General features: G+C 36.7%; 1 protein-coding gene across 28 annotated transcripts in view; it reads left to right on the forward strand.

Moving 5' to 3' along the window:
• Window positions 1-20,546, forward strand: part of CAMK2D (calcium/calmodulin dependent protein kinase II delta) — a 167,740-nt gene that overhangs the window by 143,561 nt on the left and 3,633 nt on the right. For 27 of the 28 annotated variants that reach the window (XM_040554666.1, XM_040554663.1, XM_040554669.1 and 24 more), the window contains 3 exons: window positions 14,415-14,490; window positions 15,673-15,767; window positions 16,952-17,180. In XM_040554666.1, the coding sequence (XP_040410600.1) occupies window positions 14,415-14,490; window positions 15,673-15,767; window positions 16,952-17,180 (400 nt within the window). Of the gene's footprint in view, window positions 1-14,414; window positions 14,491-15,672; window positions 15,768-16,951; window positions 17,185-20,546 lie in introns of those variants that run through there. The other variant, XM_040554692.1, reaches the window with a different exon arrangement.

The following is a 20,546-nucleotide window of genomic DNA, read 5'->3' on the forward strand; positions in this document are numbered from 1 at the left end:
CTCCAGAAAGAGTGTTGCGTTGTACATTTTCTGGAGACTGCAGGAGGAGGAGCTACATGTTACCATGCTTGCAAAAGGGGAGGCAGAGTAGTGTGCTGTTGCTCTTCACCTGCTTTGGTGGTAAGGTGGGATGCTTTCTCCTCACCGAGAATGACAGCTTGATCTGTAACATCTGAGATGATCACAGTCACTTCGTGCAATGATGCAGCTCTTTCAGTATCAAATTCATGGCGTAAAGCTTGGCAGTACCACTACCCTGTTCACCAGACACTGGGAGCTTGATTTATTCCACCTTACAGGGATTTCATTGTCCATTTATTTAAAAGACAAATATAATCTTCCTGTCATTAACTGCTTGCAAGCTTGCTTGTTTTTCACTTTTGGGTGTTCTCTCACACTTCTAATCTTTCCAACTGAGGTTGCTTTTCATAATGTTTTATTAGGAGTTAAAGCTAGTAGTACCCCAAGAGTCCTTCTAGAGTGATTCAGGCAATAGGCAGTCTTGAAACCCTGACAGCTATAAGCTCAAACCTTATGTTTAGCAGGGCACTGAGGAAAGATATTGTTCTCCTACACCAAAATTGACTTATGGACATAGGTTTTCTTGGACATCAGTGGAGAAGACTGCAGCTGGAGATAAGACACTGATAGGGATGAATGGATCTCAGAAGCAGGAGAGGGAATTCTCAAATTAGTGACTGTCTGGCTCCTTACACAGATGTTCAAGATGATACTTGTCACCAAATTTGAGATCTAGAAGGAATGTTCCCCACCTTAGGTGACAAAGGATCTTAAAAAGTCCTTTTGCTTTTCTCCGCAGCATGGCGTACAACAAGTACTTCCTGCAAAGGAGAAAGGTAATTGGGGGTGCCATTCTGTAATTGAAAAGTAAAATTAGCATGTTTCATGGTATTACAGTATGACCTACACCTTGCAGAGAATGGCTTTTCTTTACTAGGGTGTATTCCTCCTCCTGTTATTCTAATGTTGTGCATAGGCTGCACACACAGGTGCAAGGTTCCTCCCTTTGTGTGTGTTACTGGTCCACACACATTTAAAACATTCAGCTCTGTATCAAGTGATTTTCTTATTTTTTTATTGATGTGACTCTTTAAAAGCAGCATTAAAATTGTGTGAATCATATGAGTCTGTGTGGCATAGATTATGTCCAGGACAGTCATGTTTTTCTGTGCCCTGTGGGAGTGTGTGTGCATATGTATGCCTGTACAAATATTATAAATGTTACAATTAAATAAGAAATGTATCAAATTAAACAAAAAAATAAATAAGTATCCTAAATCAGCTATCACAAATTTGTCTTTAGGAACGGATTCCTACCTCTCACATCTTTCAGGGAAAGTATACAGTATTCTCCTCTCAAGTCAGGATCTTACCCTATTTTTAAATTTGAAGGCAGGTATATTTACTTTGAAGACAGTGAAATCAGTCTGGTTTTTCATGTTATGTTTCACACAGAAATTTACTTTCAAAACAGCATTGAGAATCTTCATGTCTGTATCTTTTTTTTTTTTTACTTACATATGTACTTACATCTTTTAGAAACAGAACATTTCTTTCACTAGAAACATTACTTGGCAAGCAATGGTGAGTTTTAATAATTCAAGGAATAAGCTAATTCTAGAATTCGAGCCTGAAGTTACTTGAAACCATAGTTCAGATTCCTTGCTCACATAAATTTCAGACATCAGCCACTGATCGCATGCTTTATATGCATGACAGTGATCACCGCTAAAGATAGGGATAGGAGTAGACAGAAAAAGCATATTGAAAAATGAACTGTAATCAATGCCTTCTTCCAGGATTCTTCTCCTTCCTGTACTAATGAAATCGGAACTCTTTGGCAGCAACTCTTTGATGTAAGATTGATATGTTTTTTTCAGTCACACTGTAAAATACCATTGTTATTTTTGCCAGCAACGCACACAAACTTTTGCAAAGATGAGTTGTTTAATTTATCATGGTCAGGAAATCTAGACTTCTCGTGGTATTATTTTGCCCCTGGAAATGAATTAATGAAAATACCAGTAGAATTGATGATTCCCAATGGGCAGAATTGCTGAGCTGTTGGGCACTTTACAGATCAGATAAATTCTGGCTAATCTGTGCTGCTTAATACATCTGTAAGGTACACAGTTTCAAAACATTAACCGTGTAGGAGGTACGTATTTTCATATATTTTGCTAATTTATTTCATTTTACAGCTTTTGTTTTTGTGTTTGCATTTTTGTGTGTTTTTTTAACCATAGAAAGAAACCAGTGTAAACTGTTTAGAACATGCTTTCATGAGGCAAAACCTTTAAGATTCTAAGAAAGGTTGAGGTTTTTTTCTTAAGCTCTTCTGAAACCGTGTATATGTCAGTACTGGACAGAGGGCTAAAGCTGCGCTGGCATCTGAACAGAGTCATTTATGGCTACGACCTTTACTACTGTTCGTTGACACCCATGCTTCCTCCCAAAAGTACATCACTGACATTGTTTGTGTGCTCAAAGATTTTGTTGCCTGTAATTATATTATCACTGTTTTTATTTTGGCCTTCTCTTTCTCTTCCTTTACATCTGCTTGACCCTCATACAGCTCTCACAAAGGAGGGTGACATGGAGAGGCTATGTTCCACCCACCACTCCTCCTCTTCCATTGCTTCTTCATCTCAGTGGTCACCATCCTTGCCATGCCCCAGCGGCTGCTCCTGCTGCCAGTGTCTGCTGAGGATTCTGATCATACTCTACCTCTTCATCTTTGTTTGTTCATATGTTGTGTTTCTTTCCATCAATTCAGCGGGCAAGTCCACGAAAAACGCAAACTCACAGAGTCATTCGCTTGAGTCTGAGCTCTCCCACTCCACTCCTTCCTCTGTACTGTGTAAGTTCAGACTCATCTGCTCAGATGATCTCTTTTGTCTCACCTTCTTTTCCCTCCCCATCATCTAAGAGTAGCACAAAAAATGACAGTTTTTTTGTGATGTCTGATCTGAGAATTACGCTTTTTTATTTTATGAAAGTGTCAGGGTGTCAGGCTTTTTTTTTTTTTTAACCTTTTCATTTATTGGCCAGGTTTTATTACTTGTAAAAATGAAAAATAAAATTAAAAAATATATAAAAAAACATCAGCAATAACAGCAGTATAAATAGGTATGTGTTTCAGAAAATTATATCTTGCGGAGGTTCTCTCTGCAGTAGTTCTCAGCTTAGAGATGTTACTCTTCAACTCTGGCTTGAATCCTGAATAGGGCTTCCAGATTAATTATCTGTTATGTTTATGAATGTCATCAAGTTACGTTATTTAGCATCACCATTGATAAACCAACCTTAAAGCTTCTGGAACAGCTGTTAACTTGCAGTATTAATCCATGGCAACTGAAATGTTGCATGCTTTTTTTAAGAAGAGATCTGTGATGATTTGTGACCAATAAACTGTAAAGGAAATTGTTAGAGTGAAGAGAATACCTTTGAACAGCTTAAATATGAGAGAAAATGGCATAGTATTAGTAGCTCATATACTGGTAAAACAGAAAAGACATCTGTGTAGATGCATTTCATGTTTATAAATTAATTCAGAATTTTTTTACCATGGAGTTAGCTTGTGAGTTGAAATGGGGAATGATTTCCTAAGAATGTACATTCTGCTTGCCAGATTCTGATCTTGCATCCTGTAAGGGTAATTTCTCTGAAACTAGGAATGGGCAAATGCACTGGTAACGGTGACGTCTAAATGGGAATTTGAGTGGAATTTTTCCTAGGTACTACTAATGCAGGTGAGAGGGGAATCAGTCCTGTAGATAATGGGTTGTCCCAGGTCACAACTGTTGACAAGTGAGACTAAAATATTAGTTTTATTCTTAGGGAGGAACAGGATATTTAGATATTGGCAACCTGGAACCCTGTTGACACTGAGAGCAGAGCACTGCTGCACAATGGAAAAGCTCTTCTTAATTCTTTAGATAACTGTTTTGACAAGTGGGAATTAAGTTATTTTTTCTGTAGTTGTAAAAATAGTTCTAAATGAGAGATTGGCTGTTTCATGACAGAAAAGGAAGTTAATGGTGTATCTGTCAATGTGACAGTAGACTAAGATACAGAGGCTTTCTTGCACGGAGGGTAGAAGAAGCTGTTCTACCTGTATACTATGCTTCAGCAGGGCACGTTATGTTAGCAACGTGACTGTATTCAAATGTGAACTACCAGTGCTGGCAGTGCCACTGCACAGAACCTTGAAAATGGGAGGAATGAATAGGAAAATCACGTATATAACCTGCAAAGCTATCAGTAACACGTCATAAGACTTTTGTTCCATCTGCAGTGGATATCCCAAGAAAATCCATTATGTACCCAACATTTTCAGATTTGAATTACAGCTGCCTCACATTTCCTGCTTCATTAGGTAGTTAATAGTGCTAAAACCATTGTTAATGTTTAAATGTAGATGTTCATACTAGTTTTGTTACCAAATTTAGGTAACAATCTAGGTGTGGTGTATTAATAGCATAGTATATATCATCACGTCTTAAGAAAGTGGACAATCTGGCATTTATTCTGTTCATTCTGTGACTTCAGAAACATGCACACTTCTTATCCACTTTGTTCCGTAAAATAAACTTCTCCAAAATCACTATGAAAAGGTGCAGATAGAATTCAATTTAAGGAGTACAGCAGCAGTCAGATTAAACAACAATCTGCTGCTTTGCTATGAGGCAGGAAAAGTATTAGGTGAAACTATTCTGGTAAAGCCGCTTGGTGGAAACATAATGGTACTACTACAGCTGGTACTTAGCCTACCAGCTGTTTTGTTTAAATCATTCACAGTTAAGAAATTCAGAGCTTGCCAAAGTTCTAGAAGGCAAAACAGCAGAAATTAACCTAGTATCTGAATATGCACCAGACTTGCTTATATTTTTTCCTTCTTAAGCTTCAAACTAACTTTGTCCCAATAACCATCATATTTAACTTAGTTAAATAACTAGCTTCAGTGACCAAACAAATTGTAAAGTCCCTGTAACCTCACCTGTCCTCAAGTAAGTTTTTAAAATGTCAGGTTCTGTTGTAATATGATTTTATAAATGGCCATGATAGTCTGTGTTTTCTGTAGCTGTACATTTAATAGGAATCTGCAGTCCTGTGTCCTGAGAAAGTTCAGGGAACGGAAAGATTATTGTCTACCAAGAATAGGATTAATTCAAGAAAAGTAAAAAGAACTTAAATAGGTGCTGAGAGAAGGCATCAGTAACGTGATTAGGGTAAAAACTGCTCGTGTGACTAACAGAAGACACATTTGAGTTAAAATAATTTTGAAATGGAATTTTCTTGGGGTAGCTCTAATGATCTGTTTTAGAATACTGGGAACATAAATAAAAAAGAACTATTGGGGTGTGTACATTTGGCAGATTTACACTCAACAGAAAAAAAGATTGGAAAATAGTGTCTATAAACATCTGCATTCATGTCGTAATGCATAACTTTCACTAGCAGTGAACAATAGTAAAAAATCAGTGGAAGTAGTACTACCCTGGTATTAATACTGCTCTGTAGATGTTTGGGGTGAACAACATGGGAGTTACAGAAAGAATGATACAGGCTCAAGCAGTTATGATTTTTAAATGCCATCACAGGAGTATTCAGGTCAGTGGCTGTTTTCAAAGGCAAATTTGAGAATTTAAAAGGAAAAAGTTATACAGTGAAGTCAGAGTAGAAGACAGGACTGGGGGCATCAAAGGCATGTGCAATTTCTTTATGACAAAAGTGTCTGGAAAATGAGGAGGGCTTCAAAGTTTACCTGGATGAATCATACCTGACCTTTGTTTCATGACAACACAGTGGTAAGAAAGTGGGAGCTAAAATAGACTACAGTGTTATCTCTGTGTATTACAGAACTGAATTCACTCTGTGTTTGTTGCAAAGTAACAATTACTATAATTGCACACATATAATTAAAAAAATAGAAAAATATTGATTTCTTAGCTGCTTAAACTTCATAGGTTTTAATCGGCTGTCACAGACATCAGAAAGAGATGAGGTAAATGTGGTGTGATGAGGAAGGATTATCATGTAATTAAAAGAAAGTCCTGGAAAGTAATACATCTAATAGCTGCTTGGAGTATTCAGGAATATAATTTTAAAGAGAACATAGTTTTCCTATGAGTAAAATAGCCAAATACCACATTTCATAGAATTATTGTTCAGAAATTATTATTATTACCACAACACATCTCATAGCTTTTAAAACTTACTTAAATATTTAAAAGGAAGAAGATACAGAATTGAGGATTATTATTGATTTTTCCATTGTAAAAAACTAGTGAAAAACAAAAAGATTTCTGACTGTATTAGGGTAATTAGTTAGAAGTATAATTTAAATTAAAAAGTTCACAGTGTCAAAGCTTATTAATGTTTCAGTTATCAAGACTTCAAATGTTATTTCTTGAGTTGGGAGCCATGATTAATTGAGTTGGGTTCCATGATTAATTTAACATGTTGTGAAACTGTAGTGCAGTATCTTGTAACTGCACTTGATACAGCTTTGTTCTGGGACTGTAAATGGTTTGTCAATAAAAATAAACATTTCCAACATATGACACAGTGCAAGTATTAGAGAGCATCTTTAGAAATAATTAACTACATATAAATAAAAGGAAGCTACTTACTGCATATAAGATTTAAATAGTCAATACATTTATTTTGTTTGATCTTTTTTGTCAGTGTAAACTAGAAAAATGATTTGCGGGGATGATTTTTCAGAATTTTGCTTCCATGCCTAATGAATTAAATTTTCATTAGGCAAATAGTAGGCTTGAAGGGTTTTCAGAAGGTAGTAGACAGTCAGTAGCCTTAAAAACCCTTCCAAACCATCCACCTATGTCATCAACGGTTGAATCAGAGTGAATCATTAGAATCAACAGGCACTAGGAATGAGGTGTTACTCACAAGATGACAACTCAAATATTGTATTCAAAATCAAAGTTTAAGGTATTTTGGACTACAAGAGGTGGGCTGAGGTGTAAACTCTGATCTTACATGCACTAAATTTTGATAGAGTTGTTGAAAAATAAAGCCCCTGAAGCATGCTTGTCATTGAAGGATCTAGGTGTTTTTCATGTACATTTAAGATTCAATCTGTCGTTTGTCGCATATTTGCTTTTTTTCCTTCACAGAAATTTAGTTTCTTGGATTATTTGTGGAATAAATTATATGAGAAATTATCAGCAGAGAATTCTCAAGCGTTGGTGTGAATAGAATGATTCTGTACAACATTTGGTGACACTTGTTGTGTTCCTCTCTGCTTCTAGGGTAGCAGTGCACGATGTAAAGTTGAGTGATGTATCTGGTACATCCATATAACCAGAGTTCATTATACAACACGAAGAAAATCTGTAGTCTCTTCCATTGACCACCCCCCCCCAAATTTTGCTCATCTTCAGAGTATAGAAATAGTATTAGCAGCTGTATGCTTTTCATCTGATTGCTGTTTGCTGGTACCATATTCTGATAAGAAATTAAGGTAGGTCCTTATTGTGTTAATCAGTTTCAGAAAGCCAAGGTTACCTTGGTAAGGACTGTTCTGTATTAAAATGGTAGCATAATGGGTAGGATTTGTTTCCGCAGGTTTGGACATCTACAGTGTAGTTATTTATATGGGAGCTAGTTGTCTAGACTCCCTTTATAGTCAATGCAAATAGGTCAGATGAGTCACACTTATCTTAGACATCTATTTTAGGGTAAAATGGATTGTGCCCTGAAAGTGCTTTTTTCTTTCCGTTGACTATAAGGGAGGGGAGTTGGGAGAACAAAATTGCTTGTCTGTATTTGTACTTGTCCAAAATGTTGTGAGGTTAATGCAATATGATGTGTAAAAAGATATGCAGCTAAGAGTACTGAGTTGAAAAGTTTGAATGATTTTATCCTTGAGAAACAACATGTGGGCAAGAAGCAGAATCATTTTAATCATCTCCAAGTTCACATGCTAACTTATAAACCAGCTACCTCATTCTTTTGAAAAGGTACTTTCCTCAACGGGGATTTCATCACTATCAGTTTCAAAGAAAACTTTTAGTAAGGAGCATGCAGTTCCCTGATTTGGGTGTTAATGGAAAGATGGGGGTGATTGGTCTTTGCTATGGATTTCACAGGCCCTCTTGCAGGTGCTGTCTGCACTGTGCTTATTTGATAAGAAGCTGTCTTCTGAAAGACCAAAAATATATGAGCTTTATTTTTATGCTTTGCCTGTATAATGGCTGTTCCTAGGGTTATTCTGTGTTAAAAGAAATATGCCAAGGAACAACAAAACCTGAGTATTCCTGTAAAATCAGTGGGGGTTAATTAATAACCATTCCAATACTGTAATTAGGTAGTCAATCATGTAGAGTATTAATGAAAGTAGAAAGTAACTCCATTATCTGAATGAAGCATAAAGACTTGAAAAAATATTTTTTCAGAACAAACATACTGGTGTTAATTTTGAACAATTTCATGGGTAAAATGGTCATCAGTTACCAAGGTTTCTTTTCCATGTTTCACAAAACATGTAGTTTCTGGTATATGTATTTTGAAGACTTCATTTGCACACATGTACTGCTCACTGCTATTCTACACCTTCTCTCCACAATTAAAATACCAAAAATATTTGTTATTCGTGTGTGATTCTTGTAGAGTGAATTTACTGACATTGCTTGGGGCTACAGGAAGGGAAAAAAGCCCCATAGTTTTCTTCAAGAATAAGGTTTTGCTTTTGTTTTTTAAACTTTTTTGTTCTGTGGTACTTTATTTCACAAGCTAGGGGATTGCACTGGGGATTAAGGCATTTATAGTGTTAGATGCTTTTTGAGTAAATGTTGTTTATACTTATTTTGTGTTTTTTAGATATTGGTGTTAATGGTGTTCTTTAATTATGAAAGATTATCCCTACCCTGTAGTTGAGTGAGAGAAAAAATAGTTAAACACGCCTAAAGGTTCATAACCTATTTAAAGTCAATTTATGTACAACAGCACTGCTGCAGAAATAGTTTTAGTCAATGTTAGAATATGTTCTCTTCTGTTCTTTTCCTATTATTTGATCTTTTTATAACTGTTCTTCATAATATTTTTGTTTGAACTGCCTTTGTATTAGTCATGTACCTACTCATTTGCCAAAGCAGGGGTCATACTTTTTTTTTTGAACCATTAATACCTTATGACTTTAACACACTATCCCTACAGGGGTAAAGGTTATATTTAGAGAGTAGGTCCATGGTCTTTTCTTTAATGGATTTACTTCACCCATATTCTGAGCAAAGGATATAAAAGCTACCAACCTTTCCACAGAAGTTTGCCATTTTATGCTAGCTTTCTGCTACACTATCTGCAGTCTTTTTTGTCATTAGTTTTTAGGGAAATGGCTCTGCACCTTCTGACTCCTTTTAACAACGTGTTTCCTCACACCTCGGTTATTTTAAAAACATTGAATTTATTTTTGCTAAGTAATCCTTCACTTACAGAGATTGTGTAGTTTTACGTCATAGAAAACCATTGCCAGACACTATAGAACCCTTATATAACATAAGGCTAAATACGGCCCTTGAAGCACTCTGAACATGTGATGATATTTTAAAGGGAAAGAATAATTAAGCACTTTTCCTTAAAAAGCACCATTTAAAACCATGGTCATTGCACCTGAACTAAAGGATTATTTTTATGGCTTAGGAAATGCAACACTAGACTGGTGATTTCATTATTCTTATAGAATACTTCCTTTCCTTGGGTCCTTTGATGCAGTTCACTAACAGCATGGATGAGCTTATATCTTTGCATCTAGTAAGTGAGTTTGACCCAAAGCATATCACTCTGTGGAAATAGCCATTTGAAAACTACCCCTGTAGTAACTATGCTTACATATAGTTCATTTCAGATTTCATTTTGCCTCTTTTGTTTTAAAAAGGTGCAGTGAGAGTTGTAATTGTGCTGCTGGGGTTCTTGTTTATTTCTGTTGACACCAATCTGTCCTTAGCATGGAATTAGTGCTAGCAAATATTACGGTCTTGTCCTGTATACAAAGTCAGTGCTACCTGAGGTATAACTGAAATAGGGGATTCTTTAAATAAAAATCTGAACATGCAGAAAAAGTTGTAGGACTCTATGGAATTGTAACACACGCAGCTTATAATGCCAGCGAAGCCATGCCTTTTGGTTTTGTCTGATTATGTCATCGCACTGAGAGAGCATACTGATCTCTGACCTGCTTTAACCTAAGTTGAGGTACTTTAATTAGGGAATTTGTACTGCACATTAAAAAGTATAGTAGAATCAAATCACCACTGTACATCAAACAACATAGTTCTCCTAGAATTCAAAACAAGCAAAGTTTATTAGATTTAAAAAAAATAATGATCAAATGAAAACAGTGATTGTGAGTGACAGTTATTTGGCAGATGGGAGCTGGCCAGATGCCCGTTCCCTGCTGCCTTGTTTGTTCGCTTGTCCTTGACTAGTTTGTTGCATGTTTAGATGGGAAAAAAATGGAGGTTTGAAAAAGCATACATTACACAGAGTCCATCAATTTTATACGGAAAATTTGGTAATTTTCTTCCCACTTTAATAGGTGGTAATTATTTCTGTCCTACCAATATCCATTTCACCTCTGTTCATCTCCAGTGCCCTCCAGTTTCTTCCCTTGCACTAAGAAAAAAAGCATTTGATTTGCTTCACATGTTCACCAAGCAACAGCTGAATTTTCTTCCTCCTCCTCTCTTCGTGGTTTTCAGTCTCCTTCCAATTTTCTGCTCGTAGTATTCCAGTTCTCCCCATTTCCCTGCCCTTCCTGTCTCTCTCTTCTTTCCTCCCAGGCTAAACTTCAGCTTCCTAAACAACATATTTATAGGCTAAAATACATTTGCTCTGTATTTGTACTGTCTCTCTCTGCCCACTCACATACCTACGCAAAAAGTATAAAATTTCATATTGCCGCCTTCTTGGCCATCTTTTTCTTGTAATGTTCATTCTTGCTTTCAAATCAGAAATGCCGAGAATGAGGGGGATTTTGCACAGAGGGCAAATCCTATTGGAACTCCAGTTTTTGAATTACACTGCCCCTTTGGTTTTTAGTCACTTTCTGCCTATGAGATTGCATAGCATACCACTGAATAAGAAGAAATCTGATTTTCTTGGGCTGCTTATATACAACTGTAATCGTCTGTGTGTTACTGAAAGGAAAGAGTAGCATAGTTGCTTTCGCATAGACTTTCATGTGGTGGTTGGAATTTTGTAGAAAGCTTGAGAGATGAGTTGGAAGGCAAATGACTTGGCAGCATTGTTCTGCTTCTGACAGTCCCCATTGTGAACTGCAAAGTTTTCCACAAGTACTGGAAGAATTGACGCTAGTGCTGGAGTCGGTTGGTGGTTGATTTGAGCCAGTGATGCTGCGTTTAATCTCATTTACTTACTTTGCCAGCGTGTAGAGCTTCCTGTTGGATGTTCTTCATACTCCATGGATCAGTCAGCAGACTAAGCTCTACTAACTGTTAGTACTGCCCAGAGAAACTGCGCTGGAACCTATTCTGTAATATTAGGTGGCTTCTATAAGAAAGCCTCATGAAATTGTATTCCACTGCAATTTAATTTTGGGAGAAACAACAGAATAAAAGCAATTTGGCAATATGGTTCCATTTTTCCTTTCTTGGGTTGATATTGAATTAAATCTTGTAATTCAGTACATCAAATATATGTTGTAAAATACATTTTTATTGACCCAAAATATTTTTAAATGTGTGTTTGCAAAGATTTCTCTGCACATTCAGATTGAAATCAAGTCTCAAAATCTCAAAAGGTCACAGCAAGGAACTTCTGTCATTCATGGAGTCATAGGATCATTAAGGTTGCATTCACGTGGCTTTAACTCTTACTACCAAAGGCACAAGCAGGTGTGCTAGTGAATGAAGTTATGTAACTAAATCGAGTTGTTACACACCATTTATCTAAAAAATAAAAAATAAAAATAATCAGCCTCAGTTTATTTCACAGAATGCTGTCTATATATTCAGATGTTCCCTGTTGTTTGCTGTTCCCTGTCAGAGCATGTGTAGTATGCAAGTTAACTGGGGACTTGTCATGATAACACTTGGAAAAGAAATGATTGAGGTTAGTCAAAAAGGAAATATTGCCAATTGTCACTAGCCAAGTGAAGTGAAATCACAAGATGGCCATCTGGTTTTGTCTCTTGCATGTGGAAACTACAGTACCTTTACAAACACTTTCATTGCTTACACTGGTCTAACAGTTACCCAATAACATGATCTCAGAATTGTGTAGCAGCTCATCAGAAATTTTACCTCATTTTCCACTGTCTGATTTAATAATGTGTGATTTTCTAATCTCTGATTGGAATGTGTTACCAGGTTATTTAATCAGATCCTTTAGTTGAGTTACATGCATATGAGATGTAGCATGTAAAACTAGTGATTTCCCCCCTGCATGCAGTCTGCATGTTCTGGCTTTCATTTTGTCAGCCTCTCTGAACACTGCACCATTATTTCTTAGTCAACCATCCTACCACTTGGCTTGTGCTGACAATGCAACACAACGTCCACAGTTTCTTCTGTGTTGTTTGAGCGTAAGACAGTAGAGCCATTGCTGATCTACAGTCAAAAAGATCTCTTCATTAAAATTCTTTGTTGTTTCCACAATATTTGTGAAAAAATAAGGGGATTTGTACACTAAATATGCTTACCCAGCATGCTGTCTGGTAATCAAAAACTACTCACAAAAAGTCTTACTGGACATTTATATCCAGTTATTCTCCATTACTTCATTCCTTTCTGGTTTCTTTTTGATGCTTTCTATCTGAAAGCATTAGGTGTGCACTTAAATGCAGAATGGCAGAGCATAAAAGAAATGATGAGGGTCTAACATCATGGTGCCAGTTCTTGCAGTACAGCACTGGAGATTTACATTCTGCATATGCTCCCCCACATTTTCTTTTTGAAGAAGAATGAGAACTGCCTCAGCACTTTGGACTTAACAAGTGTGTGTGTGAATTGTCTAATCCATGTGTAGGAGTGTGCAGGACAATTAAAGCTATTGCTTGTATGAGATCTACTAAAGTCTGGTTGCCAACATTTTAATTTTCTTTTTATTTCAAGCTTAGTCTTCCAAATTGATTTTCTGAGGTTTAATGAATAGTTGAACATATGTTAAATCCTTGAAAATGTACCAGTAAAATCTCTCTCCCTTACCTCCTTAGCATTAAACTCATAAAAATCTGTATTGAGAGCAGTGCCACTCTGGTTGAAATTTATCAGTGTAAGGTTGAAGTTTTCAAATTACGAATGTAAAGTACAAAATTATAAATCTCATTTCCTAGGAAAAAAAAAAAAACAAACTTTAAGTCAGTTTTCAAAGTGTAGTCAATGAGGTTTTCCATCTTCTGAAAGTATCAGTACTTAGCCCTCGTAGAGTAACTGGTGTTACCAATGATCATACCATGTGCAGGATTCAGGATTTTTTTTTATTATTTTTTTTTACTGTGCACTGTTGTAGTGTAAGTCCTATCAACATTAGCAAATGACCTGTGATCTTTTCTTTACTGATGGATCAAGGAGAAACTGTTTCACATACTTTTGCCTTTGAAATCGAGGCGTTTGCAAACTGTTGGAAGTTTGAATATTCTTACTGGAAAAATATGTATTCTGCTTGTTGTTAATAATGTTTTATTCTTCTGTTCCTATTTAGCTTTTATTAGTATTAGTTAGTAGTTGTACTGTAATAGTCCCAAATGATCTGATTGAGGTTTGTTGTAATGTAAATGTTACACATTTTGCAAGCAAAAGATAGTCACAGTCACAGAAGTCAAGAGCTGAGAGACACTGTATTGTAATTAGACTTGCGTGGGTGTGTAGGCATTATATGTAATCCACGAGCTTTGCACCAGGGGATCTTGATTATAGGCTTAGGGTCTGAATTCCTCTTTGGCCAAATGTGTACATTTAAGCAAAGTGAACACCAGGTGTTACAAAGATTTCTGAAAATCATTATATGCTTACCAGCTAAAGGCCCCATCTGCAAGTAAAACATTAGACCATCACTTGTAAAGCAATCATCAGCTTCCTTTAATCCAAAGAAAAGAGCTGGAGATTTGGGTTTGGTTTGGTTTTGTTTTTCAAACAGAAGATCCTTCAGTGACAGAAAGAAGACTAAATCCATGATAGGAAAGGAGATTGATCCTTACTGTTTAATTTCTTTGTGAATGCTGAAGGCAAAATAATGTATAGTAGTAATATAACATAGTGCCCTTTGATCATAGACAAGGAAGAGAAAAGGCAGTTGTACCAGCTGAAGAATGACAATACCTTTGTTACAGCTGTTGTTCTGACAGCTTTTCAGCTGTCACCTTCCACTTTACTTTCCATTTTAAGGGTTGTGTTTGTATCTCTCTCTAGCTCGTAAGCAGGAGATTATCAAGGTTACTGAGCAGTTGATTGAAGCTATCAACAATGGGGACTTTGAAGCTTACACGTAAGTTTTCTCATTTTGGAGAGACGGAGGAGAGTGGATGTATCTCAAAGTACGTTTCAAAATGTATTTGTAAATAAACAAATACAAGTGTGTGTGTTTGTATTTATGTATTGCTGAAGATTATTCTCAAATACCCTCAAGAAACATAGGAGTTGTTCGTTGCCACCTTGTCTTAGCTTTACACTAGCCTGGATGCCAGTTTCAGAGGAGGTGCTAGTGTAAATCTGAGGTACTGCTATGCCGAGACAGGATCATCATACTGACACAAAATATGCAGTAGCCTATCTTGGTATATGAAAGTAAAGTCACGTTTTTGATATCCAATCCAGAAAACACAGTGGAAACCTATTTTAACAGAAAAATTGCAGTGTTTGTAGAGACTGATAGTAGCTAGAATCCCATGTGCACTTTAAGGCATGAAGGACCATGTAGGATTCAGGCTCCACCAGTCTCTACTGAGCACTGTGCATTTCTGTGCAAGAATTTGCTGAGGGAAAGTTGACTGATTTCTCTCTTGGCTTTTCTGTGCAAAGGCACAATTTCATCACTGCTTCCCCACTCCTCCTAAGTCAAAAAAGAAGCAGAGGAAAACACTTCTCAGCATTGCATTTGGTCTCCTGTGTTTCTCTGGGTGGATTCTGCCCTGTTGAAGCACAAGCCACGCAGGTCAACAGTGACACTGCTCTTCCCATTTAAAGATTTGCCAACGCATTGGTGTGATCACACTAAAACCTGTGTTGTACAAATGTCAAGTAGAAACTTATTTTGAATTCTTGTCTAAGTTTTATTAGATTAAAAACATATAAAATCTTACCTAAACAATGGTGTGAGACATGAAAAATAATTTTTGGATTGTGCTGAGGCAGTTTCCAGAGTCACAAGTGAAAACTTGTGATAAATTGTCATAGGATTGTCTTGTGTGGCTATATTTGGCAATCTTTCTTTTGGTCAAATGGCGACTGATGTGAAATCTAGTAGCCCTGACGTAAGCTTGCCAAATTTACTGATTTAGGTGAAACCAGAACTCCGTTAATGCTCCCTGTTTAAATTATGTTCTTTTCCAGTACAATGTTATATGTAAGTAAGTTTTCAATAAGAATAAAGGAAACATTTAGAAAGTTCAGTCCAGCATTGTGCTACGTAACTGCATGTGTTTATTACGGAATTTCCTCTTTTCCACAGAAAAATCTGTGATCCAGGCCTTACGTCTTTTGAACCTGAAGCTTTGGGTAATCTAGTAGAAGGGATGGACTTTCACCGTTTTTACTTTGAAAATGGTAAACATTCCATTTTCATCTCTGTATATCTTCATCTGTCCCTTGTGAATGTATTTCTCCAGTCTAAGCAGCATTTTTGTTTAGGAGTTGATTGATTGCAGGGGAAGGAGACTTTTTTTCATTTGGAGTTTGGCTATGTATGATTTTTTTGTTTGTTTCTGCTGCACTCATTCATACGTCATATAGCACCTTGGAAAGTTGAAGAAAATTTAGGTATTTGGAGAGAAAATTAAGGTGTATAAAATAAATATGTAATAAAATAGTAACATAAATAATTCTTATAAGTTTTTTTCCGTTACAAAAAAGAGTACATCATGCTATGCTGCAAGTATACTTAAAAGGAAAATCATTAAATCGTGACTAGAGTGTGAGTGCAAGTAACAATCAACACTTACAGTGAGTTTATAACAACTGCTACTACATGCTGTTTTGGGGAAGATGTTGCTCAGTCTATACTGCTGAGGATCTGATCAGCAGATTATCTGAATGAGACAATGGCCTTGCCTTCTGTGGCCATGCACACTGAAATACCTGGTGGCAGCTTGCACCTCATCCCAGAGTCTCCAAACACTTGTATAGAACATGTCACCTGGAGGATGATTGTACTGAAATATGACCAGGAACCCAATTGGACATTTTCAATGAAGATAGCAGATTAGAAATAGGACGTCAAATTACTCAGTTGTTTTTGTAAGCAGGTTTTAAAAAGGTATTAAAAAAGGTAGCAGTTATTGCTACAAGTGTTAAGAAACTAATTATTGAGGTTCTTCCAACAAACTTATTGCCAGATCAAAGAGGAGGAAGTTACATATAATAGTATATCAATCACTATAAAATGCTGCTATTTAGGGTGCCCTAGAATTGGTCACGGTCAAATAATTGTGTATGGATGGTTACGGAGACTTGTCTGGCCCCTGCTTGGATAAATAAGACATACTCTAAAACATTTGATTGTTTCTCATACAGGAAAGAGGACAGCATACTTCATGCTGTGACTGTGCCCATTTCTACAAATGTATTTTAGCTAGTTGTCAGTAATGATTAACAGTAAACAGAGATTATTGCCTTGTACCTGCTAAGCTTGATGGTTTGATTTTGTATGATGGGGTGAGATGAGTTACTCTGGCTTACATAGAGAAAATTTAATTTGTCTTGTTTGTGTGTTGTGTATATTTGTTTCCTAGCATTATCCAAAAGTAATAAGCCAATCCACACCATTATCCTCAATCCTCATGTCCACCTTGTGGGTGACGATGCTGCTTGCATTGCATATATACGGCTCACGCAGTACATGGATGGAAGTGGGATGCCAAAGACAATGCAGTCAGAGGAAACGCGGGTGTGGCACCGTCGTGACGGGAAATGGCAGAATGTTCACTTTCACCGTTCAGGGTCACCAACAGTACCCATCAAGTAAGAAACAATTCAGACCACAAGCTTAAACTATGTATATCAGACCAGATAGTCTAATAGCTGCTTTTGGCCTTAAAACTATGAAACTGTCCTCTTGATAGTGTAATTTTTTGTGGTTATTTATGCAGTGTGCATTATATTCAGTAGTGTGCCTGTAGTATTTGTGCAAATATTTTTTTTAAAATAATGCCTTGTTGTTGTTATTTTCAACCGTGATGCCCACAGATCCAGCTCTGTCCCTGAGCTGAGAGGTTGAAGAGAAAAATGATTTAATATAGATAAGGCCTGACACAAGTCGTGCAAAATAGGACTGTAAAACTTGAAATAGGATTTTAGGAAGACCTGGAGGAAAAAAAAAATGATACATAGAGGTGTTAGAGCTGACAGGAAAATTTCAAGAAAAACAGTGTCTGTTTTCTGAAAAACTGAAATTTGAATAACATTTTCTGTGATTCCCAACCACCTCTACTCACTCAGACCCAGCTATGTTCTTTGCAAGTTGATTTTGAGCCAGTTTATGTATTTCCTTTACAAATTAAGTTGCACAAGTACCTATCACTGTCTTACCTCTTTTCCTACACTCCTTTTGCTTGACTGCTGAACAGTCATTGTCTGATAGTTACTAAACCTGTGTGGGTAAGCCTGAAATCTCTCTTGTCATCATTTATCTGTTTTCTTTCATTCAGACATCTCTGATTGCCCTCTCATACCCTCAGAATCATGCTGTGACTCAGTGAGCACAAAGCAGAATTCCTTGAGCCAGATTTCAGCAGTGTAAATTACAGCACACTCACAGTTGCAGTAATGAAAGTCACAGTTTCTTCAAGAGGTTCTGCTCAAGTCCTTTTCCTTTTTTCTGCTTTCAGTCTTCACTAATCTACCCTGTCTCTCGGAGCCCAAGCTTGTAGACTTCTTTAAGTAGACACACTTATATTAGACCATTTCCCAGTTAGGTAGCACTGACGTAGGTATTAGCTTGCTCAGGTGCAAGCCTTCTGTATAAGATGTAATTACATTTATATGGGGTGTCTTAATGCGGATAATGGCTGAATTTGCCAGTGTGGATGATAAGAGCTTAGATTTCATCTTTCTAACCTGAGTTTGTCCCATAATTTATTTCTTGCAACATAATCCTCCTAAATGAAATAATATTCAGTTAAGTAAGGAACACAAAATCATAGACTATCCCAAGTTGGAAGGGACCCACAATGATCATTGAGTCCAACTTATGGCTCCACACAGGACTACCTAAATATGATAGAACAAAGTATTAAACTTCATCGAGGATGAAATGTGTGTATACACACACACACACACACACATATATATATATATATATATATATATATATATATATATTTAGGAAGAAGGTAATTTGGTTACCTAGCAATAGCTATTGTATTTTATTTAAAAATGGGAAACCAATGAGAGCAGGAACCATGTCGTCCTGTTTTTCACATCCCAGCTGCACTGCCAGTGTTTAAACAGATAATATTGATAGAGTAGTTACGTTTTCCTGAAATGAAGTATTACAGATTTTTTTTTTATGTTTTAATAACGGACCTTTTTCTCAAGGGATCTGACCTGGATATATGTAGAGCCAGAAAGCATAAGTTAAATGGGTTCACCTTTTCTGGTGCACCCTGGACAGTAAGTGTCTATAGTAAGTGTCTGTCTACAGTAAGTCTGTAAGTGACTGACAGGAATTGGACTAGGGTATTATTTAATCTCCAAGATTAAAGAGAGCATTTGGAAGGTGGGGGAGGTATCTTTTTTTTTTTTTTTTAACTTTCTTAACCTAAACATATTGATAAGAGATAACAATTAAGAGAAAAGAACAAGGTAACTTACCACACTTATCCTTAGACGCCAGAAACAGAGGGCAACAAAATACCCATCGTATTGCTATTTTCATGGAAGATTATGGAATTTGCTTAACAATTCCTTAACAATAATATTTCTAATAATACTTTATGGAGCTATACTTTATATCTGCATATTCTGCAGCTTGTCCTGTTTGTGTTACAGTGTTTTAACAGGAGCCTCAGTACTTGTTCATGTAACGTATAGCATGTATGATGGGCTGCTGCATCCTGTGACATGTACTGCTCCTGCAAGCACTCACCAAAGTTTGTTTCTCTGCAATATAAAGGGCATGTGCAGTGCATCTGGCTGCTGCAGAGTCTGCAAAATGCAAATCTCATGGGAATACGGTTGCCCATACAAATCTGAGATACTCCTCACAGAAGCTGTGACAGTATTTCAGACTCAAGTACTGCCTGTTCTTTATAGCTGCTCATGCTGTCCAAGAATAAGGATTTCTGGGACTGCTAAGGATGCAAGGGGTTGGAAAAGAAGCTGAGACATGATTTTTTTGAGCCTGCACAGTTGTGTCTATGTCTGTGGGTGTTCTGAACGTGTTCTGACGGTCAGACAGGAAGTTTTAGGATTGTGAGAATGTATTCAAAACGAAAAGGCCACAAAAGAGACGTAATGGCTCAACACCTTAGGGCATGACTAAGGCTTAAGGAGAGATGCTCCGAGATTGTCGTATAGCCTTAGAAAGATCCTATGTAGTGCTGGCAGCAATGTCGTATAAATCCTTTACCTAACTCCCATCTTAAATTCAGAGAGGTGTTTGGTTTTTTTTTCAACTTGCTAATTATTACTGTCCTAAAATACCATTTCTCTGCTGGTTACTTTCCAGCCTTAAATTTTAGTCATATGCAATGTATTCCTGATTATTCTAATGTCATCATTGTTCTCCTACACTGGGTAGATAGATATGCAGACGAGATATTTTATATAAAGGGTGATCAGATCACTTCTCACCTCCTATTTTCATAGGGTAAATAAACAATGCTGCCTTGGTTAGCTTTGTTTGATAGGATCTCTGTTTTCCAAGCTACCTTGATAGCTCTCCAACATGTCTTTTCTGGTTTGAGGTTTGGCTTTGCACTAGCTTGAGTCCTTCTGAAATACTGCATATAATTGTGGTCAAGGCTTTTATTTAACTTCACAATTTCTCTCTTTACCCTGCTGAAAGTGCCACGGCTCCTGTCTTCTGGCATGATTTTGCACTTTTGTTGTTTACATTATATTAGCAGATGTGCCAATCTTCTAAGACAGCCATGTATTTATCCGCAACTGTTATTTCCAACTAATGACTATATAGAAACTTTTCCTGAGCATTTAGCTTTGTACTTCCTGTTATTACACGTACTGTTTCTGAATTACCCAGACCTTAAGCTCATTTGGTTTTTCTCATACGAGACTCCTGTTTTCCTCCATATTTATAATGCCTTCCACCTATGTCTAAATGTATTACATGAGGTCAGTCCTGTTGCTTTTGCTTTGTCATTGACA

The sequence above is a fragment of the Cygnus olor genome, chromosome 4 (assembly GCF_009769625.2).
Source record: "Cygnus olor isolate bCygOlo1 chromosome 4, bCygOlo1.pri.v2, whole genome shotgun sequence".
Taxonomy (NCBI): Eukaryota; Metazoa; Chordata; class Aves; order Anseriformes; family Anatidae; genus Cygnus; species Cygnus olor.